At 32.0% G+C, this 22,863-nt stretch overlaps 1 protein-coding gene and 1 pseudogene across 1 annotated transcript; both read right to left on the bottom strand.

Annotated features, from left to right (window-relative positions):
* Positions 1–3,889: 3,889 nt before the first annotated feature.
* LOC124450398 lies at positions 3,890–15,531 on the bottom strand (annotated as a pseudogene).
* Positions 15,532–15,616: 85 nt separating this feature from the next.
* On the bottom strand, positions 15,617–21,267 carry LOC124450312 (UV excision repair protein RAD23 homolog B-like). The gene is made up of 12 exons (XM_047000985.1): positions 21,054–21,267; positions 20,220–20,301; positions 19,529–19,611; positions 19,197–19,273; positions 19,032–19,088; positions 18,762–18,874; positions 18,625–18,689; positions 18,160–18,222; positions 17,549–17,752; positions 17,384–17,450; positions 16,749–16,891; positions 15,617–16,030 (listed from the first exon to the last, which is right to left on the bottom strand). Exons 1-12 carry the CDS (start codon positions 21,117–21,119, stop codon positions 15,920–15,922), a joined length of 1,131 nt encoding a protein of 376 aa, XP_046856941.1. The 5' UTR covers positions 21,120–21,267; the 3' UTR covers positions 15,617–15,919.
* Between the last annotated feature and the right edge of the window lie 1,596 nt (positions 21,268–22,863).

Genomic DNA, 22,863 nt, shown 5'->3' with positions numbered 1-22,863 from the left:
CATATTAAAGCAAATGTTTTGGTGCCATTTATAACGGATCGAGATGCAGCTATTTATTTATCCTGTGCGTCAAAGAATTTAAGGTGATCTGTCATATTAGTGTTTTTATAAAAGGAAATGACAAACTCCGTGACAATGTAAACCAGGTGAGAAAATTAGTAAAATTTCAGATATTATAAAACATACCGGAAAATGGTATGTATAACCATGATGAAATGATGGATAAAAACAAGTAAATTTTACGAGGACTTAAAATTTCGTGTGTGTCACTATGGTGTAAACCAGATGAGAAAATTAGTAAAATTTCAGATATTATAAAACATACCGGAAAATGGTATGTATAACCATGATGAAATGATGGATAAAAACAAGTAAATTTTACGAGGACTTAAAATTTCGTGTTTGTGTGTCACTATGGTAAAACCAGATGAGAAAATTTAAAATTTCAGAGATTATAAAACATACCGGAAAATGGTATGTATAACCATGATGAAATGATGGATAAAACAAGTAAATTTTACGAGGACTTAAAATTTCGTGTGTTTAGTGTAAACCAGATGGAGTAAAATTTTAGATTATAAAACATACGGAAAATGGTATGTATAACCATGATGAAATGATGGATAAAAACAAGTAAATTTTACGAGGACTTAAAATTTCGTGTTTGTGTCACTATGGTGTAAACCAGATGAGAAAATTTAAAATTTAAAACATACCGGAAAATGGTATGTATAACCATGATGAAATGATGTCTAAAACAAGTAAATTTTTACGAGGACTTAAAATTTCGTGTTTTGTGTGTCACTATGTAAACCAGATGAGAAAATTAGTAAAATTTCAGATATTATAAAACATACCGGAAAATGGTATGTATAACCATGATGAAATGATGTTAAAAACAAGTAAATTTTACGAGGACTTAAAATTTCGTGTTTGTGTGTCACAATGTAAAATGAGAAAATTAGTAAAATTTCAGATATTATAAAACATAAATGGTATGTATAACCAATGATGGATAAAAACAAGTAAATTTTACGAGGACTTAAAATTTCGTGTTTGTGTCACTATGGTGTAAACCAGATGAGAAAATTAGTAAAATTTCAGATTATAAAACATACCGGAAAATGGTATGTATAACCATGATGAAATGATGGATAAACAAGTAAATTTTTACGAGGACTTAAAATTTCGTGTTTGTGTGTCACTATGGTGTAAACCAGATGAGAAAATTAGTAAAATTTCAGATATTATAAAACATACCGGAAAATGGTATGTATAACCATGATGAAATGATGGTAAAAACAAGTAAATTTTACGAGGACTTAAAATTTCGTGTTTGTGTGTCACTATGGTGTAAACCATGAGAAAATTAGTAAAATTTCAGATATTATAAAACATACCGGAAAATGGTATGTATAACCATGATGAAATGATGTCTAAAAACAAGTAAATTTTACGAGGACTTAAAATTTGTGTTTGTGTGTCACTATGGTGTAAACCAGATGAGAAAATTAGTAAAATTTCAGATATTATAAAACATACCGGAAAATGGTATGTATAACCATGATGAAATGATGGTAAAAACAAGTAAATTTTACGAGGACTTAAAATTTCGTGTTTGTGTCACTATGGTGTAAACCAGATGAGAAAATTAGTAAAATTTCAGAAAACATACCGGAAAATGGTATGTATAACCATGATGAAATGATGGTTAAAAACAAGTAAATTTTACGAGGACTTAAAATTTCGTGTTTGTGTGTCACTATGGTGTAAACCATGAGAAAATTAGTAAAATTTCAGAGATTATAAAACATACGGAAAATGGTATGTATAACCATGATGAAATGATTAAATTTTACGAGGACTTAAAATTTGTTTTGTGTGTCACTATGGTGTAAACCATGAGAAAATTAGTAAAATTTCAGATATTATAAAACATACGGAAAATGGTATGTATAACCATGATGAATGATGGATAAAACAAGTAAATTTTACGAGGACTTAAAATGTGTTGTCAACATGTAAACCAGATGAGAAAATTATAATGGAAATGGAAGGTATGAAATGGATGAAATGATGGAAAACAAGTAAATTTTACGAGGACTTAAAATTTGTGTGTCACTATGGTGTAAACCAGATGAGAAAATTAAAATTTCAGAGATTATAAAACATACCGGAAAATGGTATGTATAACCATGATGAATGATGATTAAAACAAGTAAATTTTTACGAGGACTTAAAATTTCGTGTTTGTGTGTCACTATGGTGTAAACCAGATGAGAAAATTAGTAAAATTTCAGAGATTATAAAAATACCGGAAAATGGTATGTATAACCATGATGAAATGATGGAAAACAAATAAATGGACTTAAAATGAAAATGAAAACATGGAAACATATGGTGTAATGGAGATAAATGAAAATGGAAGTATAAATGAATTATAAAATGGAGGAAAATGGTATGTAAACCATGATGAAATGATGGATAAAAACAATAAATTTACGAGGACTTAAAATTTCGTGTTTGTGTGTCACTATGGTGTAAACCAGATGAGAAAATTAGTAAAATTTCAGATTATAAAACATACCGGAAAATGGTATGTATAACCATGATGAAATGATATAAAACAAGTAAATTTTTACGAGGACTTAAAATTTCGTGTTTGTGTGTCACTATGGTGTAAACCAGATGAGAAAATTAGTAAAATTTCAGAGATTATAAAACACCGGAAAATGGTATGTATAACCATGATGAAATGATGTTAAAAACAAGTAAATTTTACGAGGACTTAAAATTTTGTGTTTGTGTGTCACTATGGTGTAAACCAGATGAGAAAATTAGTAAAATTTCAGAGATTATAAAACATACCGGAAATGTTATGTATAACCATGATGAAATGATGGACAAAAAACAAGTAAATTTTTACGAGGACTTAAAATTTCGTGTTTGTGTGTCACTATGTGTAAACCAGATGAGAAAATTAGTAAAATTTCAGATATTAAACATACCGGAAAATGGTATGTATAACCATGATGAAATGATAAAACAAGTAAATTTTTACGAGGACTTAAAATTTCGTGTTTGTGCGACACAATGGTGTAAACCAGATGAGAAAATTAGTAAAATTTCAGAGATTCTAAATTATACCGGAAAATGGTATGTATAACCATGATGAAATGATGTCTAAAAAACAAGTAAATTTTCACGAGGACTTAAAATTTTTCTTTTTGTGTGTCACTATGGTGTAAACCAGATGAGAAAATTAGTAAAATTTCAGATATTATAAAACATACCGGAAAATGGTATGTATAACCATGATGAAATGATGTCTAAAAACAAGTAAATTTTTACGAGGACTTAAAATTTCGTGTTTGTGTGTCACTATGGTGTAAACCAGATGAGAAAATTAGTAAAATTTCAGATATTATAAAACATACAGAAAATGGTATGTATAACCATTAATGATGGTTATATTCTCTATAAATCAAATCCCTGTAACCCTCAATGTACAGGCGTTTTTGTTCATGGTATCGATCTTTTAAATTTTATTGGATTAAATTGGTGTCTGTTAGGTTCTATACTAGTGATTCCAGAGCTTTTATTAATGATCGAATTCATACGATTCCTGTTTTACTATGTACTATTTCTGAGTTGTCTTTACCAGTGTACAGCGGATACCTCCTTTATTCGCGTGGTTGTAAGTGATGTTATACCTACAAGAAAATGGACGCAATACAAACTTCGCTTAGAAGTACATCCATTGTACGCTAGGCAGAATGCTTTGCTCATACGCAATTACAAAAAACTGAAGAATGGAATGCTTTTTGTAACTAAGACTCCATGTGATGATTTCACCCCCCTGAAAAAACTTGAAAACGTTAAACAGTTATTGGTGAGATTTTTTATAGATACAAGTTGTTACAAACGTGTAAAAAGCATCTTTATCATCGTCAAACATGACATAAATCTGATTGAAATGAAAATGTTTAACGTTTCAATCTTTTTCCCACAACATTAGTGAGGTTGCTGCTAAACAACTAAACAACTTGGTGAAATAAGCGAAATAATGATATGCACGTTTTTATAATTAAGTAACATTACATAATCCAATGATTAGATATGCTTAGAGTGTACAATATTGGGTGAGACGTCCTAGTTATTGTATTTGATGTGATTATGCTGAAATTATCACTTCCAATGAAATTCAAAACACCAACAGCCAATACCACAGTGAAAATAACAGTTATTACAGATAGCTTTCCTTCCATTTTCTTTTGAGAAAAAATTATTGGTGGCAGAGCATAAACATAAGTAAGACCACACAGCGCTCCAGTGAATCTATGGCAAAACATTTAACGCTTTAGAGAAATTAATTTGATCATTTTGATCGAATTTCATCCAATTCAATATTTCATAACGTATCAAATATAAAAGATTGATTTAAAAACGGTTCACAACTACACCTACACTGAAACATATAAAAGACGATCTCACCTGATAATGCTTCCACATGAGGGATAAACAAGCAAACAAGACGCAGATTAATGTTAAGAAAACATTCAAAATGAAAACGTGAAGGAAACTAGAAAAAAGAAAGGCGATGTCTTAGAACAAACTGATTGAAACAAATAGTGGGTTTTACTATTCTAACATTATCTATTTTGACATGATAGAAAGTGTGAAACCACTTATGGTAAACTTGCCTTGGGTATGGTTTTAAAGAAAAAGTTCATAATTTGAACACGAATTATGTAGACGAGGAGAGGAAGTACGGTAAATTAATTGAAAAAGAAAGAATGCCATGCCATCACTTGGCGAAAAATTCTGTAAAAAGAACCTGAAACAAATTTCATTTCAAGGCATTTAACTTCATGCTTGATTTAGGTAGCAATCAGTAGTTTAAAATTATAACTCAGTCATCAAATGATGGTAGGTTGTTCTACAAATGGTTGTAAATGCAATATAATCATTTGTAATTCAAGATAATTTTGTAGTTTAAGATCAGTAGTTTATAACTTTGGTATTTTACATTCATCAGAGTCGTTTACGATCAATATTAGTTCAAGATTATTATAAATTCATGGTAATTATAGTCGTTCTTTTTCATTATAGTCCATTATGATCATTGCTAGTTTATAGTCAGTAATTGATTATCACTAATCACATTCATGGCATAATCTATCATAACAATTAGAAGTTCTTTGTGATCAGTTGTTTAAAATCAATGCAGTTGCTTATATTCATTAGTTTTTCATCCAAGCATTAGTCTTTATAATAACAATCTTTCATAAACATTAGTAGAAATTATCATTAGTTGTTTATAACATTACAAGTTTTTAGTAATTATTGCTTACAATTGCTGGTTATTCATAAATTAGTCTTCGTAATCAGTAGCTCACGTGTATAAACCAAATATTTTTAAATATTATGTAAGACAAACCTCATCAATACAACGAACTTGGGTTTCGGATACGACAAATAAAAAGAAATCCAACTAAACTGTAGGTGAATGCAACAAGAACATATGCAAAGATATCACGATTCTACCATAAAAAAGAAAAAAAATTAGCAATATAGAACTCGAGGCCAAATATGCCTTTTTAGATGAGACAGGACTAGTAGGTTTGATTATAAATGACACAGCAAATATAGCCAGTGATATATCTAAAATTTTCAACGTTGTTTTAGGATATTTTGTATCTTGTGATGGAAAGAACGCAGTTATGAATAAAAAATGCCAAAGTTAGAGTGCCAGAAAGAGCAGGAAAAGACGACTCAATTTCTATATGAAACAATTGAAATTTGAATGTATGTCAATATAATAATGCTAAAATCGAATATAAACAGGAGTTTTAGTCGTGGAAGTATCCTTACAAAGTTTGCGAATACAACTTTATTAATCTTACGTGAAACATAATGAGCGGACTGATGATCAGAAAAATCAACATTGACCCCCATTTAACAGATTCATACACCGTGAAACCAATAACATAGATCACAGAAATTGTTCCTGAAAGAATCAAAACAACATAAAAGTAAATATTTAATTTACATAAATAGGTACAACAAGAAAACACTGAAAATGGTAGTATTTGAAGTAATACTTAAAACAAAACTCTTTCATAAACTATGTAAAGTTAAAAATACTCTTTTATGACAAAGGCTAGATCCAAAGATAAACATTACATGTTATAGAAGAAAATGAATTGTTATTAGATCAATGCATGGATTAGGGTTTGATAGAAGTTGTCACTACAATTGATTAGGGTTTGGGAAAGCTGGCACTATATTGGATTAGGTTTGGGAAAGCTCGCACCACCATTGATTATTAAAGCTGGCACTACCATTGGATTAGGGTTTGGGAAAGCTGGCACTACCATTGGATTAGGTTTGGGAAAGCTGGCACTACCATTGGATTAGGGTTTGAGAAAGCTGGCACTACCATTGGATTAGGGTTTGGGAAAGCTGTCACTACCATTGGATTAGGGTTTGGGAAAGCTGGCACTACCATTTACTACATCAAAAAAACCGATTTGTTCGAGTAACAAAGGGAGCACGAAGCTAGTAATGCGAATGGCCAAGAAAGCTTACCTAAAGCATTGAATTTTGTGAAAAATGGTGACTTTATGCTCATTAGAGGGAAAATAATAATGATTAAGAAGAATGGAACGGTTTTTCCTGACTCAATACTTAAAGAAAACAATGCCAGCTTCAGTTGTTTTGGCAGTAGCAGGCACAGAATACTGTAAAGAAAGTTCATATGATTAAAAAATGTTTTTAAAATACATGAAATGATCATTATTACCAGAATCGGAGCCATGAATAGAGGTTCTATTCGATGGATAAGATCTATCTTTAAAAACAAAATGACAATATTTTAATATTAAAAAACCTGCTTTCAAATGAAACTTAGATGACACACTACAAACTGACTTTTCATATTCAATTAGTTGTAAAAACTGCAATGTATGGATATATTTGACATATAATATATGTAATATTTATTTTGATGCAATCTAAAAGACTACATTTCATAATAATTATATAATCATAAATACCATTCAACTTACCATAAAAATCTACCAGTATTATACATGAAATTTGACATGGCACATAATAAACAATCAAAGCACCAAAAATAGCACACAGAGAAAACGCAAACGCGACCCAGTCCCCAAACGACCAAGATATGTGTGACAAATGTTGAAAATTCAAGTGTTTCCTGGTCTTTGAACCTGAGACAAAGAAGAGGAGAGTTTTGATAGCAGCTATGCGATGTATTAAAGAAATTGACGTACTGTATGGCGCAGCAAACTCACAATCAATTTTGTTGTGTAGAAAGATAAACCACCAACAAAATCATTAAGATTATTGAGCATGTAAATCCAGCCTAGAAAAATCAAATCATGTTCATCCTAAATTTTTACATTTCATTTCATGTTGTAAATATGAAATAAAGTCATTATTATACGAAATTATACTTATGTTATCTTTTATGATGACAATTACAACAAGCTAAAAACATTTGAATTACTAACTTGGCTTATTGCCCAGGGCATTGTAAGCAACGACGTTCCCATCATTGTATTCCATAGAGAAAATCTTGCAATCCATAAAAGTGTTAATGATGTTTAAAAAAGTGAAGGACTAATACAATTTGGAAGTTTAATATCTAATGTTTCAGTTCAATAGCTGACGCAAAGAAAGAAAATCATAGTTGTTGGATAATCAAACAAAGTTTTATATGACAAGCTTGCTTTGTATAAAAGACTTGTCGATGATTTTTAAAATTGAAAAAGACATGTAAACATATTAAGAAAAATAATAACACTCATACTCAGACCCCCAAATTTTACCACGATCTATTGACATTAAAATTTTCTTACATTGTCACGAAGCTACTTTGAGTGCCAAGATTTCCTCTTTGTTGAACATCTGATGAAACTATAAGTACTTCAGATGGATTTGACCCAATTCTTGTCTGTAAAAGTATTCACATAATTTAGACTAAGAGGAAAATAGTGCGACGGTAAAGACAGGGGCGGATCTAGGATTTTTCAAACATCAGTCATAAAACGTCGGAGGCACTCCGCGCCGGGGGGGGGGGTCTGAGGCATTCTCCCCTGAGAAATTTTGAATTTCAGAACCTCTAAAATGCCATTTTCAGCGTTTTAGAGCAATACAAGATGTATTTTGTGGGCATCGTTTTCGGTAAAACAACACATTTTGCTTACGTTTTTTCAAAAAAAAGTGAACAATACTTGAATGTTTTGCCAAATATTTAGGCTCATTATCATGCCAAATATATGGCTCATTAGCATGTCTAGGAACGTAAAATTTATTTTACAATAATGCTATTCAAAAATAGATATAGTCTTTAAAATTTCTACCAAGTTGTCAGGCATAGACCCCCTAGAGACCCCCATTCAAACCTCTATGTAATGAGTTAAGTTAGAAATTTGGTACTACAAGTGACAGTTCATAGATATAGAAAAGCTCAGACTTCAAACCATGCAAGTTTATTGTAAACCTTTACCCATCTCCACATCAGAGCCAGCAAATTCACTTTTTGAGAAAAACTCAAAATTTTTTCTGCCAAAGATTAAGAAAATTATCAGTGAAAAATTGCAGTTATGACAGCTTAATGCCATGAATGTTTCTTAGGCATTTCACTAGACTATTATCTTCTGTAAGTATATGCATGGTGTGCTATATAGCAATCACTAGTAGCGTTGTATTTGCAAATACAAACAGAATGTAACCAACAGGTCTTTAATTATATAATTACATGAATGTTAAAATTGGTTCATGTGTCATGCTTACTGGTTATGATAAATATCTTTTCATATGATCAAAGCTCGTTTAAATGTAAATCTGAAATAATTTAGTTTAGAAATTATACTGATCATCAGAAAATTACCTAGTGATCATGAAAAATACTTTGCTGTTTTGCCAAATTTCAAGGTTTATCTGCATACATAAGACATTTTACTTTATAGAAAATGCTTTTCATACATCAATAGCCCTTTGGAATTTATGGCAAACAATCTGGCATGAGCCGTATTAACACACCTTTACATCTCTACATGAGGTGTTCAGTTAGAAAAGGGGACAATATGTGACATGGGACAACATTTCATGTATGTGAAATACTAAGGTTTAATACCATTCCAGTCAAATTGTCAAAATAAAAAGCTTCATGGATCATAAGACTCAAAATCACAGGTTATAGTAAACAGCTTCTCATGTAATCAATGTTAGTTTTCTCAAATCTTAAACAATATGTAGTATAATTGTCCAATGATTGAATGATCAATGATCATAAACTGAAAAGCCCCAAAGATTTGTTTATGATAAAGTAAATAATAGTATGGCGCCTTATGGCTACAGATTTTTTGTCCATTGAAATATATTTGCAGAAATGTAGGATTTCGCTGCCATATAACGGCCACGATTCCCCAAGCATTAAAGAAATCATAGCTAAAAGTCCTTCGGAAACAACAATTTTAGAAGCATGAATCTGCTTACCATACGCCATATTAACATAAATCGCATCACACACTCGCATAAATTGACTTTGATATATTGCATTCATGCATACACTTCACTTGTCCTTTACTTACGATTTTCGATGTAAATTTCTGCTGATAAAACTCAAAACAATGTTGGCTTGCTTTTGAACATCAATGACTGAAATGTCGCTCGCGAGATCGTCTTTGCCAAGCATTTACAATTCATCCATAAATTTTCACCCTCTTGAAAAATTCCCAGTTTGGAAAGCAGCATTCATGTCAACATATGAATTTGTAAAAGATTTCCATAAATTCCATCTGATTGTAGTTTAGCTTCTATCATGCTTAAGAAAATTACTATGAACGATCAAACATTCAATTCAGACAGTGAGCTTGACTATGTTAGTTCAGTTGGCTATCAGTCGAAATCGGTCAAACCAATCACAGTAAGACAAAAATGCAAATGAACCAATTGTAAGATAGCAATTGGACTCCCTTATAGGTCCGGCCACCCCTATTATCGGTCGAGATTATTCCAGACTGTCCACTGATCTTGCCATTGACCAATAAAATAGCGTTTCTGGCGTTCATAGACTCCTTTATAAGTCGAACCAGTCAAGCCACCCCGCTTATCAGTCGGTTATTCCAGGTCAATTAAAATTCAACTGATCTGGTTACCAAGGAGATATTCGTTGCATTAGTCATTAGTTTTCAATAATAAATAAAGCTGGATTTTTATCACGAAGTAAATGCGATAATAAAGTAAGAATAATTAATGAATTTTTAATTAATATGAATAGGTAATTTTTGAATTTCAAACATCAGTCGCGCGACGGATTTGACATACTCTAGATCCGCCCCTGGGTAAAGACAAGTCAAGAAGATCCCGCCTTTCCGACGGTAAACACGCGTGTCAAAAATACGAGATCAAATTACAAAATTCGGACAATCAAATGGTTGGACATAAAATTGCTTATGTAGAGTAGTGGCAATAAAATAAAATGCCATCTTTGGGCATTTGTCAATATTATTTTAGAAATCCAGAACAACTAATTATAAAAAGGCAGAAGGTGCAAGAGTGAATAAAAACCATTTTCCGTCAAATCAGGGGAAAGCTTGGATATGACATGCAATATGCAGACACAAAGTTAGCAAAAAATAAAAACATTTCAAACGTTAATGTAACGTAACAAAGTGTAGACGAGTTTGATATCTATTTGTCAAAACAAGCTTAAGAAGACAAAGAGCATGCCAACAATATATGATTGAAAACGTGCTCAGCACATCTACAAACATCAATTTCAGAGCTCGATCTGTCACAAATTAATTAAGAATTAATTTGAGCATGCGTAGTTGAACTCCACCAACTCTCCAAGTTCAGGGTCATGGCAACGACCAACTGTATGTGCGAGTAACGATTATAAGGAGTAATTAGCTCGCCCAGTCACAAATTTTTAGATAATTGTCTTTAGAGCATAATTGACCAGCTTCATGGTCATGGTGGCAGAAGTAGCATGGTGAGGCGGCGCTTGCGTCCACTCGAGCATAGTCATGCAACGAGTATTGCAGCATGCAGTGGCAGGGGCCGGAAATCTCCTACCGAACGTTAACATGCGGCGTTCTAGTGCCTTACATATCAGAAGGTATCGGGAAGCATGGCCCGAAAACGTGGTTTTTGCTTTCGAATTTTGTCTTTTGTTTTCTTTCATAAAAAACCAAGCAATGTTTCAATTAACTTATGACCCTGTCTTTATCTGACACTTATAATTAAAGACAACCTTAAACATGTTTTATACCATTTTATCAGTTTATATCTTTCTGATTTAACTCTCTCATTTACTGTTTCTCATGTATCTCGAGCAAACATGCCAGTATTCAAGCTTTCCTTCGATTGTTATGCTTTTTTAACCCAAAATGGTTTTAACCAATGTTTTTTCCTAACCCAAACGCCTTCTGCCTTTTAAATAATCGTTCTGAATAACTAGAATCAGATTCACAAATGCCACGAAACTCAAAAGCATCTCCTAACCATTTTATTGCCACTATTCTACATAAACAATACTATGCCCGACCATTTGACTGTGGGAATTTTGTAAGTAGATCTCGTATTTTTGACACGTATTTCTACCGTGTGTAAAATATAAATAAAAGATAAACTTACACCACTTCCTTCTTTAACGTTCCCTATACTGTTATAACCGGCTTCTGAAGCCAAAGCTCGATGTTTACGTTGAATGCCACTGATTTCAGGATGATGAAAAAGTTCACTGCCAGACAACTGCGAGCTATACAACAAAAAGAAAAATCTACTTTTTCTTAACAATGACAATTACTCCACATTTACAATTTACTCAGGATGAAGCTCTTCAAAAAGCATACAAGCAATTAGTTTTAAAAAAAACACAAAGACGTTTATCGAACAATTAAAAGTGCATATAAACCTTGTAGGATTAAAGTATAGTTTGAAAGAGCAGTTCTTGAAAACTACAAATTTAAAAAACAAATCAGTTGAGATCGAAGCTATTTTCGCAATTGCATTTTAAACTGCAATTTTTCCCAATGGGGTCTGGTATCCAGTACATGTTGTGACGTAATGTAAGGAACACAGTCGTGTAGGCTTTATTTAAAACAAGTCATTTGCTTTTTTAATAAAATCAAAATTGTTGCCGATGTTTCGATTATTGCGTCGTTTTTAAATGTCCTCGTCTATGTCGAAAATATCATAGTCAGATTCATCATAAATTGCAAATGATGATATAGAGTTGAAGGACAGTGTTTTACCGGTGTCTGTCCTGCAAATTGTATATCGCCTTGCGAATACATGGGCATTTGGCATGATGTGACAATAGTAAAGAAAATAGCTTGTCGCATTGGCCCAGTCCCTTAGTGGTAAAACCGAGCGCTTAAAATATATTTTTGAAACTTTGATGGAAAATATTTGTCCGATTACATCAAAATTTTGGAATATGGCTTTGACACCATGTACATTGGATAGTGTAAAACCACGCGTATAAGGTTTATATGCACTTTAAAGTAAAGAATCCTGATGATGGATGATTGTTAATCGACTCAATTCATTTCGGCTGAAAAATCGACAATCGTATGATTTTATAGTCTATTCAACGACTACGTTATGAAGCTCGAAATGTCCAGTACTACCCAGCATTCTTAGTTCAGTAGCTAAAACTTGACTTCATACAACGAGTTGAGCTTTACAAATATCTTATTTTGAGTTTTTCATACGACTTATTTGTAGAAGATTTTGTCTAGCAACTTAACTGCAGACCATCCGTACACACCATATTTTTCTATATTTTTTGGCATCACATTGAATAATAAAAAACAAATATTGGTTGACCCAACGTGAACATGTGCATTGTCTAGCTACACGCCATAACATTTTTATTTCGTTCAAACTTTATTATATATCACGTTTGTCAACTAAATAAACTCAACAATAGATGTAAATGTGATGTAAAATCGTTTGTCTTCAGTATACAAGAAATAATTTCTTACTTTTTGAACATGAGATGCCAATACAGCAAAAAAATTTCCAGCTATACAATTATCTATTGATTTGTGAACTGTTTCATAAGATTGAATCTTTTTCCAAAAAAAAAGAAACAGTCAAATTAATGACGTCAAATTCGAACTGTGACGTAACAATTCAAATTTTTTTGTTTAAACTGAAAAAATCATACATTATCTTTCAAATTACAAAGTTTAAGTTTAATTAGCCACTTTGTGCAATAAAACTGCCTTTTCGATGGCCAAAGCATTACAAAACAATAATAAAACAGTAAAAGCAAAACAATTTAGTTCTTAGAACGTCTACTGCAACAAAATAACTGCAAATTTATAATGCCATATTCTAAAATGTCACTCACATTCACACTCACAAATGGTGACAGAGAAATCGTGTATCGACTAAACAATGGCAAACTGATTTCTTCATTGATAGCGAGTACTATGGAAAAATACTTGAATTAAGCAGTCAGAGGAGTAAAAAAACTGTCTTTAAATAGATAGGACATGATTTTAAAGCCACATTCATTGAATGTGAGTAAGCTTTTTAATACAAGCATAAATGTACTACACAATAATGGTGGCCATTGTTGCATTGATGTCTGAATATAAATAAAATAAATAAATTGACTGTCGCCAAAGTATTATCTGGTATTTGTATACTCACATATCATCAGACAGAAGAGACACTCTCTCATCAGAATCAACCATTTTGTTGTAACTATACACAACATTAAAATTTTAATGAGTAAATTTTGAAGAATAGTAGATTTTTGAATTTTTTAAAGCTCAAGTCACACAAAACATAGAAAAGTAACAAGAAAGACATCGACAAGAACAAACAGACTTTGACTGACGAATGCATTGACATCATTTGTTTAATACTATAAATCTTCAAATTGGTTCATCTTTAATGCAAACAAATTTCTGGCAAAATAGCTACAACAATAATTTTAAATGGAATGCAAAACTTTAGATGATCCAAGTAAATAAGAAATTTATAAATCAATTGAAGATCAATGTTACAAAACAAGATTTTTAACTTGTCTTTGGCTAATTACTATCAACATTTTACACTTGAAAATGTATGTATGTACTGTACAATATATAAATCTCAACTTCTTAAATTTACAATTTAGGTATGATGGTGATGTTTTTTCAACGTTAAATTGTTTCATGTTTGTAAATGTAGATCGTCCAGGTTGGTATGGTGCTGAGAAGGACTGTTTTTGTTGTTGTTGACTGACATTTTGACAACCTTAGCGGTAGTCATCTTCAGAGTCTTCATCTTCCTTTTGACTCTGAAGATGACTACCGCTAAGGTGGTTGAAACTTCAGTCAACAACAACAAAAAAAGTCCTTCTCAGGACTTTACCAACCTGGACGATCTACATTTACAAACATGTAACAATACTCCCGGGTTCAAACCATTTACTTTGTTAAATTGTTTGCATAGCAAAGATTAATCCAACAAGACCAACTGTATAATGTATAACATTTATACTATGCAGTATCAAATCAACATCTAGTGGTGGGATTGTTGATAAAAACCAAACAAAAAAATTCATTGTACCATTCAGTTCATAATTAGTTACACTTCATAGAGCATGTTTGGGGTTTCAATTGGCAAATTTTCAGGTTTGAATTACAATTTGATAAATGATTTTTGCATTTTGCAAGCCAAATCACTTTTTCCAAATAAAATTAAAAATTTTGGTGTTTCTTTATTCTTCTATAAAATTCTAGAATGAATCTCGTCACTATTGACGTATAAATGACTATACATGAAAGTGTACGAAATTCTGAACGACTCTTGGCATTTTTGTCTCCTATGGTTTTAACAATTGCATTATTGAAATTGTCATGAAATTATTCATACATGTTGTAAACATCGCTGCATGATATCAAACTAGTTTTTGTACGTTGGTCGTTTTGATCAATTACACATGAATTAAATCGTAAGTCTTAAGGTGTCCTTGTGACCAAACTTAAAATAGGGTAATAACTTTCAGCTGATAATTCGAACCCTGGTTAAAATAAAGACAAATTGAATGAGGTTAACATATCATTCATTTTAAACGTGACAAGAAACTGACAGCTACATCCACAGGTAAAACATCAAAAGGATTTGTGATTTGTCGATTCTTCATTACAGTCATAAAGTACAAGTTAAACAACCATACGCAAACAAATATATTTTTACCTCGCTAATTCACTTGTTGAAAAGGATCTTTAACTGTTAAACATAAAGCAATAAAGTACATACATCGCACAAAATTGCAGAAAAGCAGACATGAGTTACATGACCACGATGAATAACCAACAATGCATAACGTGTCACTTAATCCAAAATATATCTAATCGCACATGATCCAGTCTTGCCGGATGAGATTATTCAATCTTTAAAACAAGTGGATCAATTTAAAGTTGATTATTATCATCTGTTTTGTAGTTTTTGCACTTTGGTTAAAGAGTAGAAAACAGAACTGGGACAATAGTTCGAGCTCGAAAATACTCAGCTAATTTTTCATCTAAATAATCACGCATTAAAGTTTACAATGTAGAATATTTGATGGGCATTTGACGTTGTCATAATTGCTTTAATTCTTCCAGTACTAAATTAAATGCATTTAAAACGAAACAAATTTCATCAAATGTTTAACTGATAGCAAGCTGCATCATAACAATGTTAGAAATATACCATTTTCATTATTTTTACTAAAACCATAGAGTTGAACGAGTTTTAGATAAAATTCAATAAGCTTGTCCTTCTTTATTGAATGTACACATTTTCCATACGGGAAACACAGCAGGCATAACAGTAACTTTCCATTTCTTACGATGGATCGTTCAATCTTCAGATGGTTTATGTGACTTTAATGTTAATCGTCGAATCCTTGTTCAAGTAGGAAATTAGCAGCTAACGTTTCGTTCTTTTCACAAGCAAAATACGCTTGAACTACGAGACCTTCAGGAAAACCAAGGGCTTTCAACTATCAAATACAATAATACATAAATCATTACTCTTCTGATAATGCTGAGCGTTTTCAGTTGCGTAGCCAGGCTGTAAGTTTTAAAGAGAGTAAGCAAAGTACAATTTACACACGCAGTAGAACCAAATTTGCAGGTTGACTACGCAACTGGCTGTTTTGCTTGTCAATTATCACTTTCCTATTATAGCACTCGTTCTAAACAATTTTAAAATAAACACGATAAAACCCTTTCGCTGATTGGTCTAGAGCTAAGTTTGCATTAGCCAGTGCAAAAAACACATCTGAGCTCAACCAATCAAATTAATCTAAACAATCAATCAGTCAAAGAGAATTTGCAAATCGATCATAAATACATTTTAGAGGAAAAATTAAAATGTTTGTCTTTCTTCGCATTATTGTTATTTTACAAAGAAATAAAGATGTTTTCGTGTTATTATGCAAACCTCGGAGATGTTTGTGAGAACTCTCGAGCATGTACAACCCTCGACTTTCGGTCTCGGGCTTGCAATGATCTGCTCTCGAGTTCTCCCAAAGGTCTCCTCGGTTTGCATAATCCTGTGCAAACACAGTAAACATCTGTTATTTCTTAAGTACAGGTCATTATATTTAGTTAACAAGTCAACTAATGGCAAAAAACTACATTTACTCTCCATGGTAAAACAACTTCAAAGACTAAAACACTAGCCCGAAAATAAGTAAATAAAAGTTTTTTTCTAACCCGTTCGATGGCTTGTCTCTCTTCCGAAGTGACCTGAATATAACTAGTTCCCGCGTCTCCACTAGAAGGCTGATTACCGGAAGTGTCACCCGCGGCTGCAGGTTGGCCTGAGGAAGGTTGGTTGCCAGTTGCAGCAGGTTGACCTGTAACATAAAACACGCAACAGCCTTATAATGACATTTGCTGCTCTATCATAAGTAATAATTCATGAAATAATGGCCTTTTCTGCTCATTGAAAGTTGCAGAAAGTTGCATTATAGTTTACTAAAAAAAGATTCTATGCAATGATCATATTTCCTAGAAAGTGATCATATTTCCTAGAAACTGATGGTTGAGAACTATAGCATAACATGGAAGACTTAGAAATCGCAGCAACCTACCAGACCATTTCATGGATTACGAACGCAATATACATCATAACATACAAATGAATCATTACTTCATTAGCAGTCAGTAAAAATGAAAATTCGAACCAAATTTAGCATGTCAAGGTAGGCTACGTTGGTCGGCATATGTGGCATGAGGATTTGCGTAACTTTGCAAATATGTAATTTATATTGAAAATTTATCAAATCATAAACCGATTATCGAACCCGGTAAAAAGATCTTAAAGGGAATAAATCATTAGTACGTACCCGCAGTTGCTCCTTGTACTGGTTGATTTATCAAGTTGATAAACTCTTCTTGATGTTGTGTTATGTACTAAATGTAAAAAGTAAAAATTCATTCAGCGATGAGTATTTTTTTTCCTCTTCGCTTTCTTTCCAAGGGGACACCTTAGCGAGCGAGCGAGCGAGTACCTGTAAGAGTTCTGGGTTCGAAGAACCAAGCTCTTGTAATAATGTTGGTAAAATGCTAGGGTTTTGTTGCACGGCTTGTCTGATTAACGCGAACTGCGGTTGACTTTGTAGAAATGCAAATGGATTTTCACCAGTGTTGCCACCAGCTGCTGGAGGAGCAGAAGTTTCTTGAGCACCAGACATTAGTTGAGATGAAGGTATACCCTAAAGATAGAAAAAATAAACTTAGTTTTATCTTAAAGTAAACATTTACAAAAGATTCACGAAATGCTATGAAATCTACAGTAAATATGCACAAGTAATTGTTTTGAAAGCGTTGGCAGAATTTTGTTGGGACAACGTTTTTGTGCATGAAGCACAGGGTACTAAGAGATCATGACAAGCGAATACTACGAATTATTTTAGCAAGCAGGATTATTTATCAGACTTCGTAAGAGTAATATGAGTATGAAAATAGTTGAAATGGCATTATGGCAGACCATTCAACAGGCAACCTGGAATTGGCAGAGTAAAAATTTCTATTGTAGGTTTGCGCAAGTCTGAAATTTCAAATCTATTATTGATGAAGTACATAGGATTGCATTGACAAAACACCAACAACAACAACATACTGATATAAGGTATTCAACAGCACGATCTGGGTTGTTGAAACTTGCTCTTAGAGCTCGAACAACCTAAAAAATGAAAAGTGGAAAAGATACTGCTGTAAGTGCTTCTCTGATACAGAAAACGATACGCAATATTAACTATATCATTGATATAAATTCTACATAAACATAAGATAAGTATAGACACAATAAATTTAGGTAAAACCACTTATTCAATTGTAGCAATAGAGTATTGGAGACATAAAATAAGTCTAAATAAGTAGTCATAAATGTTGTTATTCAGGTAAATCACTCATTTCCATGAGAAGATAATACTTTCCATCTTGAAAATCAGACTTATTAAAACAATATTCACAAGCAGTTCATAGCAAAAGAGTCATTGAATATTTTTTGATAATCATTTAATCATAACCATACTGACTGCCATAAAATACATTGTTTAATGAGAAAACACTTTTCCCTACGTACTTGATCTCTTTCATATCCCATGTTTGTAATTGCTGAAACCATTTCCTCATATTGACTTCCAGTAACTATGAACAAAAACAAATTATGTAAAAAATACATTTAACAAACATTTACACACATGTAAAGAAAATAATAACCAAGTGTTGATTCTGGATTTTCAGGTAATGCAGTTGTCACAGTTAAAGGAGTTGTAATGCTGTCTGTAGTTGATTCTGTTGTTGTTGCCACTGTTGTAGAAGGATTTGTAACACTACAAAAATTAAAACTTCAATCACATATGACAGTAGCAAGTGCTCAACATTGAGCATTATGAATATCAACATATCAATCACAATTCTAGGGGATTGATGCTACAAACTACCACATGATATTTTTGAATATTTTCAGGAAAACATTTGACCATTAACCTTGGTGGTGACGGTGTCAGTCTCTTTCTTATCATCTTCTTTATCAGTTGCAGTTGTCTTCATAAGTAAAAAAGTTTACTTTATAAGTAGTTGATTGGTAATAACATCAAAATTTAACTGTTTATTTTGATGAATAACCTACACATGTGGCAAGATAATACTTACAACAGATGTCTGTTGTGTTGCTGAATCTGGTGTAGTTGGTGAAGACGATGCAGTCTTTGGCTAAATGGTGTTAAGGACTAGATTACACAAGAATTCATAATTTTCATTACAGTAAAATATCTAATTAGTGGTACAGGGGGGTCAACCCCCCTGGCGGGGATTAATACTGGCCGGTATACAAATGTTGTTTGTTGTTTGTTGTTGTAAAATATCTAATTAAAGGAGCGAATTCACTTTTCATGAAATACCCAGAGGTGCTTGGTGTAATTTATGTTCAGAATGACATAATATATGCCAAAATGTAATTATCAATAATTTATAAATCCTGATACCTTCGTAACCATAACAACAATAAATCCTGTTTTCTCATCCATCTGATATTCTGAAATTGCTTTATCATCTGCTAATATTTTCCCTCATAATAACACAGAATACAAAATCAAATATAAAAATAAATGAAACATTCGTCATCCTTTCCATATTTTTCAATGATGATTTTAGCTTATAGCCTTATAATTAAAATCATGAATGGATTCTCATATTTTTTACTCAAGTATGGTGCAAAAAATTTTAGGGGGATGAAGGAAGTGATCTACTACGACCAACAAAGAGATGAGGAATTTTAGGGGTGGTCTGGTTGTAGTGTGATCACAAAAGGTAGTGTAGAAAGGTGAAATATTTTACAGAAAAACTTAGCTCAACTGTACTATTGACTTGTTTTGCAAAAAATGGCATAAGGCTGAAATGTTTCTTACAGCTAGAGATAAACAATTTATTTATGGGGATGAAATCTGATTTATAGGCGTAGTACATACCCCCAAGCACCCACCACAATAATATACATCCATGATTAAAATGTGTTTTCAGTTAAATGTTAAGACAAAGCATAAACGAAAACTGTTTGTGAAAAAATACCAGGAAAACGTATAAACAAATAACTAGTGGAAAGAATGAAAAAACAAATTAAATAAAATTGACTTCATTCACATTTTCCCAGGGTTATAAGCAGTTGAGACAACATACCAGCATAAATTAATTTCATTCCTTTTGCAGGAAATTTTTCCTTTCCATTTTCTTCCTCAACCTTCTGTTTTAGTTCTAAGATCTAAAATGTGAGATGAAATTTGGCAAATCAATATCATGTCTAACAAATGTCTATCAATAATAAGATTCAATCCAGTAATCACTAAATTTGGAGTAAATTGAGCCAAAATTCTTGATAAAATTCAGCCACATCCTGGTGCATTTCTACCAAATTTTATAAGCACTCATAAAAATTAATTTCAAACAGATTTTTTCCCAAAATTCACAAGCCACATGCCACTGTTTTGATTGAAATTAGTTAAATCTTGTTTAGTTTTGGTATTAAACTTCTAGTCCACAACAGGTTTCTCATAAGGCATTCATTAATTTTAAAAAATTAAACAGAAATAGTGGTACTATTAAAACTTGCTTGTAGGTCTGATCTCACGATGCAACTCAAGTTAAAATACCAACAGTTTGATAGTAAAAAAATTTACACAAATTCAATACTGCATAATGACAATACTAGGAAACAAATAATGATTACACAAGATCAAATAAATGAAAATATATGATTTCGTCGAAATAATCAATTTGTCTTCACAGATACAAAGTTCGCCTCATGAAAACTTTGTAACATGGCTGGCATTGGTAGTGTGTACAATATTATGTTTGGTGGTATTTTGCCCAACTAAAAAGCGTTTGACAATTATTTTTTAATTTAACATTTCTGAATGACAAAGCATTTATCCAAGCATAAAAGTGAAACTATCTAGTTTCAAATAACATTTGTGAAAATATATTTAAGATAAGACTTCATATGCAACTTCGTACCGTTTTGTCTTCGTCTATTTCAACAGTAAATGTCTGCTGTTGCAGAGTTTTGAAAGTAAGCTTCATTATGTAGCTTCCAAATAGCTATATATACGAAATAAAGACTAAAAATTTAAGATGATAGTCACCATTCAACAGCAATTCATCTGAATGTTCTATTGAAAAATATATTCTTTACATATGACATAATAAAAATGCATGACCATGCATGCGCAATTCCTTGAACAGAGGACTGGAAACAAACTTCTGGCTACTCAGCGAACTAGACTGTTCACAGTTGCCTTGGTCCTTAGTATGACTTTCGTCTCTGCTCTGTCTTTGGCTATGACCATGGTCCATTGGTATGACTCTGTGTATGACTGGTATTAATGATGTGTAGTTTGTGTTGTATAACAAAACAACTTTTAAAATTATTTTGGATACGAGTTTTTATTCACAAACCAAGTGAGAACAATGCAAATAATCTTTATGCACTGGCGTAGCAAGCTCGTTTATCTAGTTCTGCTATGTCAATTTTCTGTGTTCACGTACTATGAAAATAAATTTCTAAAGAAATGAATGATAATTTTCTGAAATTTTAATAACATGGCTTAAACTTATAGGCTGGCCACAGTTAGTACAGTCTAGTAAGTTCTTGGTGTTCGTGTTGACTGATGTTTCGAAAAGATGTTCTGTTTCAAAAATTTTAACTCTAGAGTCTGACTTGAACAAATGAACTTAGTTTAACTTAACACAACTTGACACATTCTCTTATGCATCGCAAGGCAAATTAAAACTAAAGTTTTTCTATAAAAAGAATTTTCAGTGAAATAAAAGTTAAAAGACATCCAGTACGATATAAAACGACGATTTTTCTAGTTCACAATTTTTAAATAAAGAACTATTGATTGCATTATGAAAATAATGATAAAGCTTAACTCGTGCCATATTTAGCCATTTAACAGTTAGAGACAAGAAACGAAAGAGAAATGAATTCATCCAAGAAACTGTTACTAAACAAGGGGGCTTCACAGAGAAGGAAAAGATGAAATGATGCAAAAACTAAATAGTTTTGTTTTCAAGGGTTTCTTTATCACAATTATAAAAATATTTTACTGCCTAAGCAACAATTTAGCTATGATTTCTGAGGACGAGTAAGCAAGAAATACGATTTTATCTTGAACTCATGAAAAACTCTCTTTCAATGCACATTGTTTGTATGAAGTTGTAGTTTTTGCTGTATGAAAATCTCTTTAAATTTCTGACTATTCAAAATTTGGTGAAGTTCTTCTCCTTTGCAATGAACATTGACCCATCTCTAATATTAAAGTTCCTCATAAAAAAATACTTTGATGGAGAGCATGTGACTGATGACAACCATTCTGATAAGAAAAGATCAAAATCATAAAAATTACATTTATACAAAGGCATTATGACATTTTGTACTGTGGTACCTACATCCGACACCTAAAGCTACTTAAAGTATAAATCCGAAACTTTTTTATACTTCTGCTCTGCTTGTCTTATGGTACAGTCCTATGTTAGTAAAAATTACTTGATGAACAAAAGTCGTTTTTGGAGTAAAAAAATGTTGCCTTGACAACTTTGCAAAACAAAAATTTCAAAAATTTTTATCTATGATTTGAGAAGCATTGAAGAATGCCCATTCAAACCGTCTGTTTTTCTTCTCCGTACTTCATTATTTGTTCTACATAAAATGTTTGCCAGACAACGCAGTTTATTATTCCAAAAAGATGTATTTATCTTGTAACCTTACACTACAAGAAAAAGACGTTAACCGACAATTTAGGTATCAGCACAAAATGCAAAA

Source organism: Xenia sp. Carnegie-2017, unplaced genomic scaffold (genome assembly GCF_021976095.1).
Source record: "Xenia sp. Carnegie-2017 unplaced genomic scaffold, XeniaSp_v1 HiC_scaffold_1, whole genome shotgun sequence".
NCBI classification, from domain to species: Eukaryota; Metazoa; Cnidaria; class Anthozoa; order Malacalcyonacea; family Xeniidae; genus Xenia; species Xenia sp. Carnegie-2017.
This window is presented reverse-complemented; position numbering and strand designations above follow the sequence as displayed.

Coding starts and splice junctions, on each gene's coding strand:
- LOC124450312 (XM_047000985.1), bottom strand. CDS start 21,119: ATGAAGCTTACTTTCAAAACTCTGCAACAGCAGACATTTACTGTTGAA. Junction 17,753..18,159: donor CTGTTGAATACCTTATATCA/GTATGTTGTTGT, acceptor TTCTATCTTTAG/GGTATACCTTCATCTCAACT. Junction 16,892..17,383: donor AGTACAAGGAGCAACTGCGG/GTACGTACTAAT, acceptor TTTATGTTACAG/GTCAACCTGCTGCAACTGGC.